The sequence below is a fragment of the Drosophila teissieri genome, chromosome X (assembly GCF_016746235.2).
Source record: "Drosophila teissieri strain GT53w chromosome X, Prin_Dtei_1.1, whole genome shotgun sequence".
In the NCBI taxonomy this organism is placed as follows: domain Eukaryota; kingdom Metazoa; phylum Arthropoda; class Insecta; order Diptera; family Drosophilidae; genus Drosophila; species Drosophila teissieri.
The window spans coordinates 19,695,135-19,714,156 of record NC_053034.1 but is presented as its reverse complement, the minus strand read 5'-3'; the positions used below and the strand labels follow the sequence as shown (position 1 = coordinate 19,714,156).

Here is a 19,022-nt window from a genome sequence, read left to right as displayed (position 1 = left end):
TGGAAGCCTGAGCCCTCCTGAGGCAGGTTTTGGCTGCCATGGTGGGAGGTCACGCACTTGGCTTTCATGAGAAATATGCCAAGAACATGGCCAAGATAAGATGCTTAGACAACTCTCACCCTCAGTCTCAGTTGGGGCTGCAGCTGAAGATGGCGTCGAAGTCTCAGCCATTCAAGCCTGGCCACACGGCCAAGGTTTTTGAGGCGAGGCTGTGGGCCTGGCAGTGGAAATGGAAGTGGTTGTGGAAGTGGTGGTGGTAGTGGACTTGCCAGTGCCGTTGACAGCCACAAATTTTGGCCTGCCAAAGCAGTCGGACACAAGGAGGAGTGAGGAGTTGAGGGAGGAGCGGGCTGCCCGCCCAGACAGGTCTGAGCCATTTCGGGGCCAAAGGCTGTTCCGGGGCATGGCGTCTTGTGGGAAATCCCTTTCCCAGACGCTCGGGAGCAGCCGAAGGCTTCTATGCTCCGGAAGGATGGATGGGCAGCTCAACTGTATTCGCACATTTATGCGAATTTCTGGATGCAATTTGAGGGGCGCTCTGCGGTTTCGTTATCGGCTTGGAGACCGGTCAGTTAGCAGTGGCCAGTGGCCAGTGACCAGGTGGACGGATCCTAGGGACCTCCACTCCGCCTTATCAATCTGCCCATCATCATTGCTCGCTCATTGTCCTCGCTCGAGTCACCGTTTTTAACTGCCGGGTCTTGGTTAACAAACATTTCATAATTTGATTAGTGACATTCTGCACAGGCATTTGGGCGAAAAGATAAGGAATGCACACACCAGCACACACACATGGCAACTGGACACTGGACACTGGATATGGGAGTCTGGATGCCTGGCAAATGGCCAAAGTTGCAATTAAATTAAAGGATGCGTCGGACTCGTTTAGCCACCTTGCCAGCCATGCAGCCGATTGCCAGATGCAGGAAGTGTATGCGGATGAGGAACAGGAACCGGAACAGGGACAGGAACAGGAACAGAAACAGAAGCAGAAGCAGAAGCACTGCCAGTCGATCGTTAATGAAGTGTCCTTCGACCAGGACACTGCAGCTTAAAGAGCTGCAACCGCCGAGCACCTAATGCATTCGCCTCCCGGCTGCTCCGGCACTTCGCAGCTCCCAATGCGTGTGCCCTGCCTGCCCTGTGGTTTCTGGAATTATCCTCATGGGTAGATGGGTCCGTGTTCGAGGACCACCTACGCAGTGCCATCCAATAGCCATCCAATAGCCCGAGAGCAACCCCACTCCACTCCCAGATGGGAGTGCCATCCTTGGAGGACTGGCAAGGTCCTTGCTCCGCTCCCTCCGGCAAATAATTCCATTTACTGGCTTCTTTTTATCACTTATCCAGTTAAAGATGTTTGTTTTATTCGCGTGCTTCTTATTTATTTCCTATTTATTTTCTCCTCTATCTTGTTGCAGCTGCCACAGCTAGCCAGCCTGTGAGTTATGACCCCGGCAGTTGCCCCTCCCCTCTCCCAGCCAACTGGATGCGATGTAGTTAACGGTGCAGGAATCGGGGGAATTAGCAGTGCCCAGACACAACTTGGGAAACTTAAATAAACTTCTCTATTCAAGCGAAACGCACACAAAATACGTTTCGAAATTAAACGCTGCCCCCGAAACCAATAAAGGCGTTTTTAAAACAGCAGTAACTACTGATTTACTACTATTACTATTTGCTGCCAAGTAATGACCAGAGCTTGAGCGCACATGATACGCTTATTTTCGAATCTGTAATTATGGTCAACTATTTTGCTTTTGGGCCCGTTCTTGCGAACTGTGGAAACTCTGGTTTAGAGAGAGACCAACACCTTCCTTTGGCCCCCCAAAATATTAAAGTCATGTCTCGACTGCAAAACAGCTTACACATTCTGCTGTCATGACACGACTGAATGCTCAGCCAGAAACCAAACACAGCTTATTGCTTTTGCTTTCGATTTTGCTTTTGCAGATAGTTTACGAAGTCCTGGAAATATACGCACATCTTAGACCATTTTGCCGTACTAAGTTGGGCGATTGGTATTTGGGCAATCACTGCTTGCTGCATATATGCATGATATAGTATAGAAATAATCTGTGATTTCCTAATAAAACTTATTTCCAATGCAGCACTGCTATTTGTTTTTATTTTCATTTAATAAACTCTGGCCTGTGAGTGTTTCAGGGCTGTGACCTACGATGCTTTCGATTAGATTTCAAAGTTTCCTCAAACACAAAAAAGAGTTTCACCTTCCTGGCATTTGGCAGTTGGTTATCGCCGTAGTTTACCCGGAAATACGGAAATAATCCCCAACTGGGGTGGCCAGAAGAAAAGTGCCGAAACTTTGGAAATACGAAACAAACCCGATTGGCGGTGCCAGAGAATTAGGGGAACATTTAAGGAGAGTGCAAATTGAAATGTTATTTATTTATTTTGAAATTTTAATTTTGATTTTGATTTTGATTTGCACCTTTGGTTTATTTATTGGCACATGTTTGCATTCATATAGGGGCCAGCTGCACTGATTGCTTTCGTTTTGATTTCAATTTGCGGATTTCGTTTTTCAATTTAATCACCGGCTTTGGAATGAACTGCGGCTCTTCTAATCGCACCATCCATCAACGTTGATTCACTCGCTTTGTCAATATTTTCTTGTCATGCTATTCCCTAATAGTTGAACCGTTTCTTTGAAATATCGTCAAACAACAAATTGTTCACAACTCACTTTGAACATCTAACCTGCGTTTTTCTCAGGCGTTTTACTTTAGTGCTAATGATGATGATAAAAATCACTATATAGCACCTATAAAGGTGTGTAAATACATTTTAAGAGGTATTTTCACTACATACCTTTGGGCTCTTGTGAATGGCATTCCGCGGACTTGAAGATAAAGATATAGTTCCCATATCTGTTGCTGCACATCGAAGAACTTCAAAGGAAGTAATAGAATGACCACACTGCCATTAGCCCATCTCCGCTTTCTGTCTGGGCTCGCTGCTAGTGCAAATTAAATAAAATGCTTAATAAAATTGATTGATTAGTTGAAAACGGCAGACGATGTCGTCGACGCAGGGCAAAGAATCCGCCAGACAGTGGGAGGGGCAGGGCAGGGGGTTCTGGATATCCTGGTGATCCTGGTGGCCACCACCACATATTCCACATGCTTGTTTAAAGGCATTGATGCCCGGCTTGATTCCTGTTTCAAGTGGATGCTAAGCCATATCGCAGACTCCCATGCTGAGCTCGTCGGTTCCTTCTGCCACATTTGCGATTCCTTTTGCCATTGTCCTGATTCCGCACACACACACACTCACACACACACGTGAGGAGTGGAACTCACTTACGGAGCCGATGGAGTCCTGGCAGAATGGAGTTGGCAGCAGTTGGCATACCCGTCGTCCTGCCTGTGCTGCCTGTGCTGCTTACACAATTGTCTGTACATTATTTGAGTTTGTGCTGGCATTTGTTATTTTGCTTTATCCTTTTAGATGAAGGCAACGCAAAGTAATGCGATTGCATGGGACGGGAATAGATTCAGATTCGGGTTCAGACAAAGCGGGCGGGACGGCAAGTCGCGAATCCGGGGAATCCCCATCTCCATCCGCATCCCCAATCCCATCTCCATCCGCATCCCAATGCACATCCAACTGACATCCCCATCCTGCACTCGCCGAAAAGGTAGCCAAGAATCTGGTAAAAAATGTATGTATTTATCGCCAGCAAGTAGCACACAAATCCCCGCCTTTGCTGCTTTCCTGCGCGATTTTAAAACTGCCGGAGGACGGGACCAGCTGCCTGCCAGCCGAGTCAGTCGAATATTTCCATTGATTTCCCACGGAAAGTTCAGCTTCCCGGAATGCAGTGCCTTTCCATGACCGAAAGTAAACACGATTGGTTGTGTGACAATCGAATGCCATTTTCCAGGCAAAAAATGCGCATTTCAAAAGATTTGTTTCAAATTATGCAGAATAATATAGGCAGCAGTAGAAAAACGTTAGCTTACCTCGTCCAACGTTTTGATAACACTAGTAAACACCCTTAGTAAATTTATAATATTAATAGATTATTCAATGTTGGCAGATCAGTTTACAATTAAATTTCTTCTGCCTAGTATTTATATTATATACTTTCGAGAATGATTACAATCCCATCATGTATACTGAAGTATTTAGAGCAAAATGGCCCATAATTATCTCGACTTCGCTTCAGATGCAGATGCATCTGTGAGTTAGACTTACCAACTGGGTTAGGTAAATGGGTAATTTTGCAGCATTTTTTGCTTGGCCTGCTTTGTTGATTTTCAATTATAATGTCACGCATTTATGCCTGCGCTTATTTATTATTGTGCTGATGCTGGCCGTTCGCTTGCATCCTGCATCCTGCACTCTCGAATCCGAGGCTCAACTGCTCAGTTGTCCTGCCAGCCAGCTCCTTTTTGCCATCCTCGGTGTCCAATTAAAAGCCGAAGCTGCTGCAAGGATTTGCAGTCTTGTGGACGACGGGTCGTTCGGGGTTAGGAGGGGTTAACTCCTTTAACATCAGGTGCTTCTCGCATCTCGCAGCCTGCAGTTCGCAGTTCGGAGTTCGGAGTTTGGATGCCGGACTGCTTGCATATTTGATTTGTGCATTTAAACATTTCAAACAAGCTGTGTCAACCCAAGCCCACCATCTCAGCCCGGTGGCAAGTGCAAGCGACATTGCCTCATTGGAAATTCTCTTTAGAGTAATTTCAGTTATTATATTGCTTTGGCTTTGTTCATCCTTGTTCGTCCTGCTGCTGCTGCTGTTGCTGCTGTTGCTGCTGTTGCTGCTGCTGCTGACGATGCTGCTGCTGCTGCAACTTAACTCCTACCTGGGCATTATTTATTATACATGATTAACAAGGGGCTATTTGGAGAGCGGAGCCGAGGCATCGAACATTTGCATCTACATTTGCATCTCTGCCTGCCTATCTGCATTTGCAGCTCAGATACCCAGATACTCAGATGCCCAGATCCTGAGGCTGGGCTTCCATCCCGGCTGTCACATCTGGCATTTGTCCTGTCACCTCGTCCCTCCCACACCCCTCACCGCCTCCCTCCATCCACCGGTCAGCCGTCTTCTAATCCGGGCATAAATGTTGGATGTGTCGAAGGCTTTGAGCGGACAATCCGGAAAGACTCAGCCTGCCACAGGCGAACCGGCAAAGAAGCGAAATTAAATGCCACCTGCGGCCTGGCCACAGTGAAGCCTCGGAAGGCGGAACGGACCGCAGCAGGCACTGAAACCTCAAGCTTAAATCCTGCCATACATTTATTGCACAGACTTGACGGCGGATTATCAGTTTCCAAGCATTCGATTTCTGGCACACCTTGATTATCTTTGTACCGAAATCTTCAAGCTAATTAGGAATCAATTGAAAAAGTTTCGAATATGATATTATTTTCATATAACAAGATGTATAATGATAATCTTTCTTTTAAGCGTATAGAAGTTAAAGGTTGATTGTAAATATTTATAAAACTAGTAATCAAAGTTGTACTTTAATATATTGGGCTGACATTTAAAAGTAATTACTCTGGCATGCATATTTCAAAGCAACAAACAGGCGACCTTGAGTTTGTAATTTTACTATTCATCTCCTGCAGGTATATTTTCCACATCACATTTTTGCTGCCATCTTAATGGTGATTCCGATATTCAAACTGACGTTTGGGGCGGCTTTCGAGAGGGGATCTGTCCGCTTTAATTAAAATATAACTGCCGTGTCCCGTAGCTGTCAAAGGCGTAATTGGCCCGCAACCAAGCTGATTGATACGAGTATAAATGAACGAGGCTTATGCTTAAATATTTTAGTGGCCCACGTGCTATGTGCCAGTCTATGTACTTGATACGAGTACTAACTACATACTTGTACATACTCGTACACAGTGTGCGCTTCGCCAAGTCCAGGAGTATTGTATTCCAACTGAGTTGGAGTAAGCCATAACTTTTAAGTGTCGCATTGCTTCACTCTCGGCCTTTGGACTTTGCAACTGCAAGCTGAAAGCTGCAAGCTGCGAACTCGAACTCGTAGTAGAACTCGAACTATACTAACCCATTCCAATATTGTTGTGCCCCAATATCCGAGCAGCATCTATATCTACCTCTTGCTTTCCCTCTCTTGCAGTTATTGGCATGCCACGCCCCCGCCCCCGCCAGACGTAGCAAAGGGGGCTGAAACAGGAGCAGGAGCAGGAGGAGGAGCAGGAGCAGGAGCTGCAGCCGAAGCCGGAAGAAGAAGCGTAAATAAATATGATAAAGCTTAAGAATATATAATAAAGGAGCGAGCGGCAGAGGAGGGAAAGTTTAAATGAAATAACGCAATATAAAAACATAAATAACCAAGGGAAGTGCCGAGCAAGAAGCAGCAGCGAGGAGCAACCCAGAAAAGTAGGCAACAAAAGCTGAGGCTGCGGAGTTGAGCAGCAGAGCAGTTGAGCAGTTGAAAATCTGCGCAGGCTGCCCCTTCCAAAAGCTGGGAAGAGCTTGCCCAGAACAAGCAGCAGGAGCAGGAGCAGGAGCAGAAGGCGAGAAGAGCAGGAGCTGGAGAATCTGGCCCAGAGGAGGAGCAGCAGGAGCAGGAGGAGCAGCAGGAGCAGGAGAAGCGGAACAACAGCAGCCGGACAAGAGAGAATAGAGCTCAATTACGCCGCCAAACTGTCGTGTCAGCAACAACGTGAAATGTGCAATTCCTGGCTGGTGCTCATAATTGCGCTCTCCGTTGTCGTCTGCCTGTGGAACTCGCAACAAACCGAAACATCCAAATCATGCCCAGCCGAGTGCATCTGCTTGTCCCAGACTCAAGTAAGCTTAACAATCTACTTGTCCACTTGTCTCCTTGTCCACCCAGCCCCAAATGCCGGCAGTATCGGGAGTTACGGGCTCCCCGGCCGCTCGGTTTATGGTGGGTTTGCACTTTGGGGCAGTCCCGCACAGTGGACTCGCCCAGTAGATTCGACTAGATATCATACCATTCGTAGATAGCACAGGCATTATGTACACATAATTGTTTTGCAGCAACACGGGCGATAATCAATCGAATGGCTTCTGCGTTGAATGCAGAAAATGGATTTTGTGGCAAGATTCCAGCACATGGGCTCACCACCAAACAGGCTTCCCATCCGATCCACATAGGCATTAGTACTAGGTGCTCCAAGCTCAGTCAACACCAATTACCTAATTACCCAGAGCCACACAGATGGATGCAAATGATAACGAAGTGACTGATTCAATAATATACTCGTGGAAGACTTGATTTAATGAAAACCAAGGATTCGATTGGGGTTTCAGGCCAAATTCAAACACTTTCATGATTTTCATTGATATTCCTAATGACTTGTTTCATTTTATGTATATAAATTGTAGTAATTTTTTTTGAAAATTAATACATTAATATGTATAAAAGATTATAAGTAGAAGATTAATGTAAAATATGTGTTGAGATAACAGTTGGGTTGGATCTACAAGTTTTCCCTTTCCATTTTCATAAATGTCTTGGAACCGAAAGATATTGTTCTATCTGTTTAGTTTCGTTTGCAAAAGCTGCGAGGGTAATTTCCCATCAAGTAGTAGATTACTTAAGTGAACAAATGGCCACAAGTGCACCTGTCGGGGTCACCACGGCTGCACATTTCCATTTCAAGTTGGAGGGGCTCAGTTCCACAGTGCGCTGGAGTTGTATGCAGAACCATCAACATCGGGAGCTCCAGCAGTGCCAGTGGTCAAAGGAGAAGACAGAACTCTGGAGAAGAGGGAAGGAGCTGGAAGATGGAGCTGGAAGTTGGAGAGTTGGAGAGTTGGAGCATCGGGAGGATCCCTGGGGAACTGGTGGTCATGCAATGGCCACAGCTGCTCGACGGCCTCTTCGGCGCAGTGATGAGCAGAGAGAATTAATCGAAAATGCAGGGAAATGGTTATTTTCCTCTTGTTTCTGCGTCTGTGTCCGTCTGCCACGCCCCCCCATCGCCCATCCCATCCCGTCCAGCCGCAACCGCCCCCGCATTTTTGTGTGTGGCCGTATTCATTGGTGTCCCGCGAGAGCCTTGGAGCACGCTTAATGCGCATCCTTATTACCAGAGGGAACGGAACGTCGGCATCGTCATTTCTACCAAATTGAGAACTTAAGTGATTTCATTATTCCGGATTATAGACAATGCAATGATTTACCCAGCTCTCGTTCTCCACTTATCTCTGCTTTCCGCCTTTTCCTCTCCACATTTCTTGGTTGGATTTCATTCTGTTTCGGTTTCTGGGAATTGTGAGCCTGGCTAGGGGCCTGTATCCTTTCGCTACGCTTAACTGTAACTGTATTGAAGAGGCGAAATTAGTTCAGGTCCCTCTCTCCCCCCTCCCCCCATCCACCCATCCACCAACAAAAAAAGGCACCAAAAGTGTAGCACACTTTTTGGGGTCACCCATTCTTCTCCTGCACCGTCGCCCTCCACCTGTCTTCCTCCGCCGAACACAGTGGCAGTTAAAGTTCAGCGAACAAGCGACTTTTTAACCGAGTCGCTTGAATTCGCGACTGTAAATGCATAGAAACGAAATTTCATTAAACGGCAAAGAACAGAACAGAACAGAACTGAGCAGAACAGAACAGAACAGAACAGAACAGAACAGAACAGAACAGAACTGAACAGTACGCAGTACGAAACTGAGGCAAAAATAACAATCCTGCAGGGGGCACTGTACTGGGCGAAAGGGAAAGGAGCGCCCTGCCAAGGAGGCGGAGAGCCAGGGAAGGAAACTTTTAATTCGTTCATTTAAAAAGGTGAAGCGTATGAAAATTGTGCAAATGTTACGCAAGAAGTGCAGCCAAGGTTGGGCGAAAAACCAGGTGAGCAAAAGGAAATTCGCAAGCGGGGACCGGGGGGGTCTTGTCTTCCCACTGTGGGCGGTGGGTGGTGGGTGGTGGAAATGGCGCTGGGCGGGGGGTTGGGGTCAAGAGGGACGTGACAGGCGATGGACAGTTATGCACAGTTACTTGGCGACCGGAAAGGGAACCTGTGGACTCTGGTCCAATGGATACACTCGAAAAATGATTTCTACTTCAGATACTACCATAGAAAACTAGCTAAATTGTTAATTATGTGCATTTCATAGCTCTTATATTGTATAAGAGAATGCATTTTAGTTTATATTAATGGGTATTTTGCAGTTCTTTACATATGCAATGTTGAAAATGAAACCCAGATTGGTTGACTGATTTTACCACAAATGTATTAGAAGCGCACCTTAAAGTGGGAACTCAGTTCAGAAACCTTTCTCTTGAGATAATTAAAACAGTGTCTAATTCCTTTTCTCGAAGTGCAAGCCAAGAAAATTCCTGGCAGGGAAACGCACACATCAGCACACATAAAAGATATAAAAAACGAAGGCTCAAAGCAGAATGGCCAAGGACGAAGACGAGCACGAGGACGAGGAGCAAGGCGGCGAAGAGCAGGAGCGAAGGATGTGCAAAGAACAATGCTAGACAAGGGTCTCGCCAGTAACCAGTAACCACGGACTCGCTCCGCCGCCGAAAACAAGAATTCGATTTAATTTTATTTTCAGCAATAAAGCCACAAATTCAATTTTCGCGCCACGCATCAAACAAAGTCGCGCTCCCCGGTCCTGCCTCGTCCTTCGTCCTGCGTCCTTCGTCCTTTGACTTCCGACCACGGCATCTGGAGACCCTCCTCCGATGCGGCGTCTGATCTGATTGCCCAACGGCTGTTAGTTGCCACGGAGATGGAGTTGGCCGTGGGAGTCCACGGCGGTATCAATGGCGCCCACGGGAAAAGCGGGCGGGGAAATGTCATAAGGCAGGAAAACACAAACTGATTAACAGCGAGAACCTTTGATGAGTCGATGAGTCCGCTGACAAAGCTAACTTGCCAGCCCGGCCCGGCGTCTTCATTTCCATCATCTCCATCTCCTCCGTCCCCATCTTGAATAAAGGTAACATCAAAAGGTGACCCCGACAATGTGACAGGAGCAGGAGGGTGTGGGCAAATTTGGTCGGTTTGGCGGAGAAGTTGTCTAATCAAAGAAAAACCACCATTCAACGAGCTGGGAAACTGGTGACGATCACATTAACCCATTTCGATTTCAAAAACTTAGTTTAATATGCAGCTTTACTAGACATTTTTCAAAAAAAAGTTCGTACTTATGTACTTATCATGCTCCGTAGAGTGGAAAACTGGTCATCACTAAATTATGAAACAATTTCTTGACTTTCATTATTTTCAAATCTAATGTAACTCCATGAATGATTTTTATACGAATAATAGAGAGATGAAAAATGTCAGCATGAAATGTCAAACTAACATTTAGCATTTAGGATTCAGGTCTTGAAGCCAATTATAAATCGTGCAACGTGAATATGGCGACTTTCTCAGTACGATTGTTAGCTGAGCCTTACGGAAGAAATGAATGTATAATATAAAATCTTGTTTAGATCAAGTAGCATTAGTACCCTTTCTACCTGAATACCACTATTAACATTACTACTGTGGACGGCAGTCCACGTAGTGACGAAGCACTCCAGGGCGGCGTGCTACGAATAAGTACGAATCCGAACATAGCGAGTTACCAAAAACTACTTCGTTGCCTGTGTGGTTTAGTCAGTTTAGTGATGCGTTCTAGATTTTATGAAATGCATTTACATTGTTAAATAAATATTGATAAATCACTTTTTGTCACAAAACCCAATATCACATGTTGACGGTGCCATCGTCACTTGTGTTTTGCCTCGTCAATAAGTTAATAAAGGTTCATATAAGCATATGAAGAAGTTTCCTGGCTGGTCAAGGATTTTGGACTCACCATTACACTTATTTGCCGACTTAAACCCCCACTCAAGAGAGTACATCTCGTCCACAGGTGCTGTGTAACACGGGCGGCCTCGAGCAGATCCCGCTGCGCCAGCTGCCGGCGACGGTGGAGAACCTGGCGCTGACCAAGAACAACTTCCCGATCATCAAGCCGGACTCATTCGCCGGGCTGCGGGCGCTGAAGAAGCTCTCGCTGGACGGGAACAACATCACGCGGATCAAGCAGTTCGCCTTCCGCGGACTGCCGCGTCTCAAGGAGCTCTCCATCCAGTACACGCCGCTGCAGATGGTGGCCCAATTCGCGTTCGCCGGGCTGCAGAACCTGTCCACCATCCTGCTGAGCCACAACCAGATCCAGCGGATCGAGGGCAACGCCTTCGCGGGCACCTCGAACATCAAGCTGATCCTGCTGACCAACAATCCGCTGATCCGCATCGACAGCTCGGCGTTCTCCAGCCTGACCAACGTGGGCCACCTGATCCTGCCCTCGGGCATCCGCAGCATCGAGCAGGACGCCTTCTTCGGCATGGACACGGTGGGTCTGCTCAAGCTGGCCTACATGGACCTCAAGGAGGTGGCGCCCTTCACCTTCCGCGGCCTCTCGAATGTCCTGCTACTCACGCTGCAGGAGTCGGATCTGGGGGTGATTTGCGCGGATGCCTTCACCGGGCTCACCCAGGTGGAGACGCTGCAGATCCTGAACAACAAGATCGACTCCATCGAGGAGCTAAACTTCACCAGCACGGCGGCCATCAAGCACCTCAAGTTCTTCGGCAACCACGTGCTGGAAACGCCCGATCCCAACTCCATCATCGTCGACGGCGTGGAGCACCTGCAGCTGGTGAGCAACCACTTCCCCTGTGGCTGCCACATTCACACCCTGCTGGACGGACCGCTGGCCGAGGGCGCCCACAATCTGACCGACTTTCTGCAGAAGAACTACTGCATCTCGCCGCTGGAGGTCAACGGGCGGGTGATGAGCGAGCTGGACATCGACTCCATTGGCCGCTGCTCCGACCAGCTGACCAAGGGCAATCTCGGCAGCTCGGCGGCCTCGCTGGCCCTTGGAATCAACTCGATGCTGCTTATCGCGGTCGCCAGCTGCGCGGAGTGGCGCCACGTGCGGCTCCTGGCCAACCGGCTGGCCCAGCTCCTGGGTCATGTGGCCTGGCGACGGCGTCGGAAAAGGCGAAAGGGCAATTAGGCGGAGGTGTCCCGCACCGATTACCCGAGGTATGTAGGCTGAAATTTGCGACACAAAAGATCATTCCCTACCAATTCCCATAGTTATATGTAATGGTCCTTCGAGCCGGATCAGGTTAGCTGTTAAGGTGACATTATGCATTTTGAATTACCCACGAAGATTTGGTTGATATCCATCCACATGTTCTGCGGTATACGTAGCTTGTGAGTCAAGCAACACCTGGCTAGGTTCAGTTTTAGTCGCAGAATCGCTGAGAACCACAAAATCCGGCTTTCGGTGCCCCTTATTTCACCGTTTTCGTTTTTGGCCAACTCGCAAATGGAAAACGGTTTCAATAGCCTCTCATCTTTAAATGCAATCGCAAACATGGCCAACAGAGTGTTTAGTCATCGTCATAAGTATTCCACGCAGCCCCATCCAATCGAATCCGCCAGTCCCCCCAAAACCAATTGAACTGCTTGAAAACCCATGCTGCAGTGCAGCCAACATCAGCTACGGATACTCGGATACAGTTTCATTGTGGAGTGTGCTTTAAGAGTGTGCTGCAGGGTGGTTTGTCGGCGGGTTAGCATACAAAACGAAAACGGAAATTACAAATTCTATTCACTCGCCCGACTGTGGCACTCTAATTCGTAGCCGTAGCCGTAGTCCCAGTTGGAGCTGGGGCTGGAGCTGAAACCCTAGCCCCACTCCACTCCAAGAGTGCCTAGTCCAGAGTGGAGCGTGAATCGGAGAGCGTGGAGGGGAGCGGTCCCAGCCCCAAGGCCACCCAATCGCCTAACCCATTTAGCCTTGCAGGCGGACAAACGGACGGACAGACAGACGGACGGACAGAGAGACGGACAAGCGGAGAAACTTTGATGGAGACGTTGGGTCCTTAGGAGCGAGGCCAGGCTATTCTTCAGCCGCTTATCGCAAAGGATTTAGATTTATCTAACTTGATTATGAGGCCGGACAGTGCTCCTTTGCTCGTTTGCTCCTTTGCTCCCTGGGCGCTCCCCCCAGGAAGCCAATGAAAAGGGGAAAGGCACTCGGATCTCGGATCTCGGCCGGCCTAAAACAAATGCCCAGAGAAATCATTGAAGGAAATTAAAACTTTGTTTACTTTTAAGTCCTTCTTCGTCTGAGTTGGCAGCCGTTAGACAGAAGGCAAAACCAGAATCAGCAGCAGCAGCAGCAGCTTCAGCCCGAAAAGCGGGGCCAAAAAGTTCAACAGGACAAAAAAGGACATTTTTTGTGTGCACTTGCGTTCTGTTTGCATTTGCATGGCCCTCCTTGCTGGCCACATTAGATGGCCTATTCACTTAATCAGTTTTTTTGGCTAATTGAAGGACAGACGACGGGCAGGATGCGCCAATTTGAGTCCACTTTAAGACTTAAAGCCAGTCATCCTGCCGCATCCTGCCCCGCTTGGCAAGGCGACATGGACGTGCGATGGTCGCCAATGTGGCCGGCTTAACACGTTCCCCTTCTTGTCCTGCTGCTGCCACGCCCAGCTGGGCCCACGGCACCGCCCCACTGGACTCCTGCTTGGCGGAGCATGTTGTAGGCGCACTTTGCTCTTTGGCGCTTTGGCACTCGTCCGCAGATCGTTAACTTAATTGTTCCGCTTGAAATCCGAAAACTGCCAACGCTATTGTTGCGACTGATAGTCGTGAATGGCCGCGACCACGCCCCCTCGGCAAACGCCTATGGCACAAACCGAAACAGGAAGAGGGTGAGAATGAGCATGAGGACGAGGACGCGGACAAGGACGAGGACGTGGACGTGGGAGAGAACGAGGAACCGGAACAAGAACAGGAACAGGAATGCAATAAAATTGGCGTGACTAACTCAGCTCTGGGAGCGATGCGAGCATTGCAGATGAGCTCAGCCCGAGGCTGAGAAGCGGATGAGGGTGTTGGAGGGGTTTTGGGGACATGGGACGACCCATGGTCCATGGTCCACGGTCCACGGCCCATGCCCCACTCCCCGCTCCACAGCACAGGCAGCCACAGAAGGGCGCAAGTCGTGCGTGCCTCGGCCAACGTTGACGCTGTCATGCAATCAGCAAATAGGCGACCGCAGCAAAAGTCGCGTAATTAACGCGGGGCCAACATGGAGGACTAGGTGGCCACGCCGCCGGATTTCCCATTTGCCATTCAGAAGCTTAAATTGGAGTCCCGAAACGGCGCTCCCCCGCAGCAGTGGCGGCTGTCTATCCTGCACATCCGTACATCCATCCATCTATCTATGTATCTATATACCCATCTATCCGTATCCCTGCACAGCTGTGATAAATGTTCAGCCAAGGTCCGGACTCCAGACTCCGGAGCAAGGCAAACATGGGAAAGTGAAGGGCGATAAATAAAATCATCGACGACGAGCTGTAAAAACGTGCAGCGAAAAGTGAAATGCAATTGAGAGTTGCAAATTGAAAAGTCTAGATTAGAGGATGAGGTATTTCGTGCGATGGTGCCCCCAAGTGGAATCTGCAGATTATCCACAGTAAGTGTTCCCGGCTAACCACCAGCAGCCAAATAGCCAAATAGCCGTGGGTTAACTTGCTTCATTATCGAGGAAAACCATGCTGCTGTAGTAGGAGAGCCATGTGTGGAAATTTAACCAACAATTTGCCAAGTTCCAGCGACGAAGCCATGCGTAATAATCCTCTCGCTCCATGTTCTCCATCTCAGATACCCATTAGCGTTACTCTGCCAAAGATTTGGTTCCATCCGCATCAACTGAACTGCTTACTCATCATATGCAAAACGTGGCGCCCACCCATCCACAATTCATCCATCGCCCTTCGTCCACCGTCCATCGCAACCCTTCCGAAATCGCTCCAAAATCCCTGGCAAATTACCAGCGACATAAATTAGATCCCGACCACCACAATGGATACTCGCATAAGACTCTGGTCGAGTGCGCCTGAAATATGACAACGGGCAGTGGCGGGTTAAGCGACGTCCATTTGCGTGTCATAGGGCATTTTTATACATATTTGCCTGGTCGAGAATTTATTGGGCTAATACAAAATTTAATCAGCCTATATTCCGATTCCTCCTGCCTTCCGCCTCCTGCCTCGGGTCCTTTTTCCTTCCACTTTCTCTCGTCCTCTGCACTTTTCGGTGTATTATCAGACTCGAGTCCACCATAAATAACTGAAAGTAAGGTCCGCAGCCGAGCTCTGGGTCCAAGGTCGGGGTCGGGGTCGATTTAGTCGGGCTTTGGCGCTGGCGGTGGCAGAAGGTGGCCAACAGCTGGCGGCGAAAAAGGATTGGCAATGGTCCTTACACTTCATTTAAAGTCAAGAAGTCGCACATAAATTTCCATGCACATAATTAAACGACCAAATGACAAAGCAAAATCGTTAAAACGAGGTCGCAACGAGCGGAAAACGGGGATACTGAAAATGCGGGCTGGGTGAACTTGCCAGGGGAAAAGTGAGTCAAACGACCTCAGGTTAAACACAAACCCAATAAAATATGCAGCCAGATGACCCCAACTAAGCACCCCGCACCCCGCACCCCACCGACAGCTGCTCGCTTCGTGTGCGTGTGTTTATCTAATAACAAAAATTATGAAAATCTATGTGGGTGTCCTGTCAATTAACGTCGCCTGCAATGCCCTGCCCCAAGCACACGGGGCGTATGAGCAATGCGGGCCAAAGGGACTATTTTTCGGTGGAATGGAAGGGCTGGCTGGCTGGATGGGTCATTGACGTGACCATCCGGAGATCCGAGCATTTGTAGGAAGCATAATCGCCGAAGGAAAAAGGTGATGGTTGCTCCATTTTCAGCTCCATCGTCAGCAAAAGTCAGGATCGCTAGTAATCGAATAGAATTTTGAATGGACATGGTTTGTAAATAACTGTTACAATCAAAACATTTAGCAAGAGTCCTATCTTTTCCTAAATGTAATTAAAGGAGTAAAAAAGGAAATTATAAGGGAATTTTATACATACATATATAAAATACTTTTTTGAAAAACATGTCATAGACTTCAAAAACCTAAATATAACCTACCCAAAAACCTAAAAAAAACCTAAATATTAGAAAGAAGAACATCTGTTATCAAATGTTTGACCCTTCAAAAAATCAAAAAAAAAAAAAACAATTTTATATTTGAATATATTAAAAACGTAATAACTTTTCTGGAATCCTCGCCTTCCGTTAACAGATATTACTTAAGAGTACAATGAATAAGATGATATAGAATATCTTTGGTCCAGTCAGATACGCAATGTCCCATGGAATACATGGTGTTGTATTAATGATTACACGACTAAATTGGGGCTAAGAGGTGGAAATCGTCTGAATGAATAAATTCGGCTATTTGCGGGCCAGGCAACAGGGTTCTAAATTCCAAGAGGAGTCCCACGAAGAACGCCTGCACCTTCATCCCCACCTTCAGCGCCGCCTGCCAGTCCCGATAACTCACAGTTCACGCGAAAATGGGCGCAGGAGGTGGAATTTTGGCAGCTTGGGGGTTAAGGGGGGTTAAAGGGGGGCTAAAGGGGGTTAAAGGCCCCAGGAGCAAGGGAACAACTTCATCAACGCGATTTTGGCCGCTAACTGAGACGGAGACTGAGATTGCGACTGACACACAGTCGAGGCCGAGGCAAAAATGCTTAAGTAAGCTTAGTGAGTTGAGCCCACACCCCACACCCCTCACCCCACTGGCACACTCACTGGCACACTCACACACCCACTCACACAGCCAGCCCCCCACCCACTCCGCTTAACCCGCAAGCAGCCAGGACTCAACTCCCTTTTAACCCATAAAGCATTTCCACACATGTGCGCCCCTTTTGTATGCTACATTGAAACTCAATAAGGGAACAGGGCAGAAGGTAATGGTAATGGTAACATGGGCCAGGCTCAACAATTTAAAAGTTAAAAACTTTGCTGCTTCCCTTAAAGCCTTTAAGTATTTTAATTATGTAGGATTTGAGTTCCAGCAACCGGCAACCAGCTCCTGGCTGCTGGCTTCCAGCTCCAAGTTCCAAGTTCCCTGTTGAGCTCATGGCCCAAAGCCCTGCCGAATTTGTAGATGTCAGCGGAGCAAGAGCAAAGTGGAGCCAAGAGTCCTGGGGCCGCTGACTGCCAACTAATTGAAAAATCGCCTATGCCCGAGGCTCGACTTGTCTCAGTTGCCAAAACTTTTCTGCTGCCCGGGTGGGTGCGAGTTGTTAGATGCGAGCTGTTAGCTGCTGTTAGCTGCTGCGAACTGATGCGAGATTCGAGATGCGAGATTCGAGATGCGTGATTCGAGATGCGACCTGATGTGACACATGCAAATCACATGAGCCAGGGTCTAGGCCGCCTAAGTGCTTTGGCTGTCGGCTGTGTCGGTGCGAATCTGGTTCAAATATCCAAATCCTTCCCGATCCTCCCACTCAAAATCCGACACCAGACAGAGATCATCATCATCATCATGGTGGCCCCAAATCGGAGCACAAGCTCTGGCCCACTCACATCCACATCCACATTCACATACACATTCTGATTCACATTCACATCAACAACATCTTCATGCACTTGAGTCGGCAATATAAATCAAATCAAAAGCACAAACAAGCCGCGAGTGTGTACACAATTCAAGTAAACTCCATAGAGAGATTGCCATGCCCGAAAATCCAAGGCAGTGCTGAATGCGGAGGGCAAGGGATTCGCACTCGGATCCCGATTCGGATTCAGATTCTGATTCTGATTCGGATTCGGAATCGGATTCGGTCCAGAGACAGGCATTCAACTGGGACATAAATCAAGGCGCCGGCAACTTTGCACTGCACTTGCACTTGCTCGACCAGACCGGCTCAGGCCTTCCAGGACAACCAGGACAGCCGGGACAGCCGGGACAGCCAGGAGAGCCAGGACATTCGGGATAGAGTCAGCCATCAGACGGGGCCAGGACATCCCGCGACTCCAGGGGCTGGGTACTCCACTACATACCAATGTACCAAGTGCCCAGGGGAGACGGACGCACACAGATATATCCGCTCATATAGATATAGACATACGATATACGATATACGATAGATAGGCATGTAAGTGCACTCGAATGTTGCTTGTTGCGATGATGACATCGTCATCGTCCTGTCCCCCCCGTCTGTCATCGTGCTCGTACTCGTACTCGTACTCGTCCTTGCTGAGAGTAGGAAAATGCTGTGTTGAACATCAATCTGCTTGAGCTATGACAACGAAGCGTTTTATTGTTGTAAACACACAGGCACACAGAGTGTTTGTGTGTGTGTGTGTGTGTGTGTGGGGGTAGTAGAATGAGCTCACCAACACACACATAGAAATGGCGAGTGTCCTGTGAAGAGCTCAACTAGTTGGGACCCTGTGAACTGCCAATTCAACGAGCTAAACGGGCTGCATCTCAAGTTTTTCGACTGAGCAGTTTGTTTATTACTTGACAAGTTGCGTTTCAAATCAGTTTAAAGTGGAATGTCTAGAGTCGAAACTTGAAGGCTTCCAAAAGTCAGAGTTCCGCCTTCTGGGTCCTGAAGAAACTTCATCCAACTTGAGATTTCACTCGAGGGGCAACTCGACTGGTAAACTTTTTGTAATCTTTCAAAGATCTCCTCGGTTTGCTGAGATATTTTTCTCTATTTTCTATGCCTTCCGTCTATTCAAGTGGAAAATTGAACACTCCTTTAACCCCACTTTCTTACTTTCTTCCAGAGAACTGCAGACTTCAGCTCGAGATCATTGAGGCAGCAGCAGCTTCCCGTGAATTCCTGATAATTCCCGATCACCAACTCCGCCAGGGTATCTGTCATCCATTATACAGCGCATAAATATGTGGTGTTTATGTATCTGCACCGTAAAGTAAAAAGCTGCAGATTGCCAAATGTAAAACTCTGCAGTTTTGCTATCATCATACGAAATCTGAGAGTCTGATGCCGTTGATGTCGCTCCAACTTCCCTTCTTGCCATTTGGCATTTGCCATTTACCATATACCATTTACCATTTACCATACGCCGTTCGCCCTTCGCCATCCTGCCCCAAA

General features: G+C 48.0%; 2 protein-coding genes across 2 annotated transcripts; both read left to right on the top strand.

Moving 5' to 3' along the window:
- Positions 1 to 6,685: 6,685 nt before the first annotated feature.
- On the top strand, positions 6,686 to 12,022 carry LOC122624804 (chondroadherin). The gene is made up of 2 exons (XM_043804505.1): positions 6,686 to 6,808; positions 10,868 to 12,022. Exons 1-2 carry the CDS (start codon positions 6,686 to 6,688, stop codon positions 12,020 to 12,022), a joined length of 1,278 nt encoding a protein of 425 aa, XP_043660440.1.
- Positions 12,023 to 18,085: 6,063 nt separating this feature from the next.
- LOC122624281 lies at positions 18,086 to 18,809 on the top strand. The gene is made up of 3 exons (XM_043803776.1): positions 18,086 to 18,160; positions 18,446 to 18,563; positions 18,694 to 18,809. Exons 1-3 carry the CDS (start codon positions 18,086 to 18,088, stop codon positions 18,807 to 18,809), a joined length of 309 nt encoding a protein of 102 aa, XP_043659711.1.
- The last annotated feature ends 213 nt before the right edge of the window (positions 18,810 to 19,022 follow it).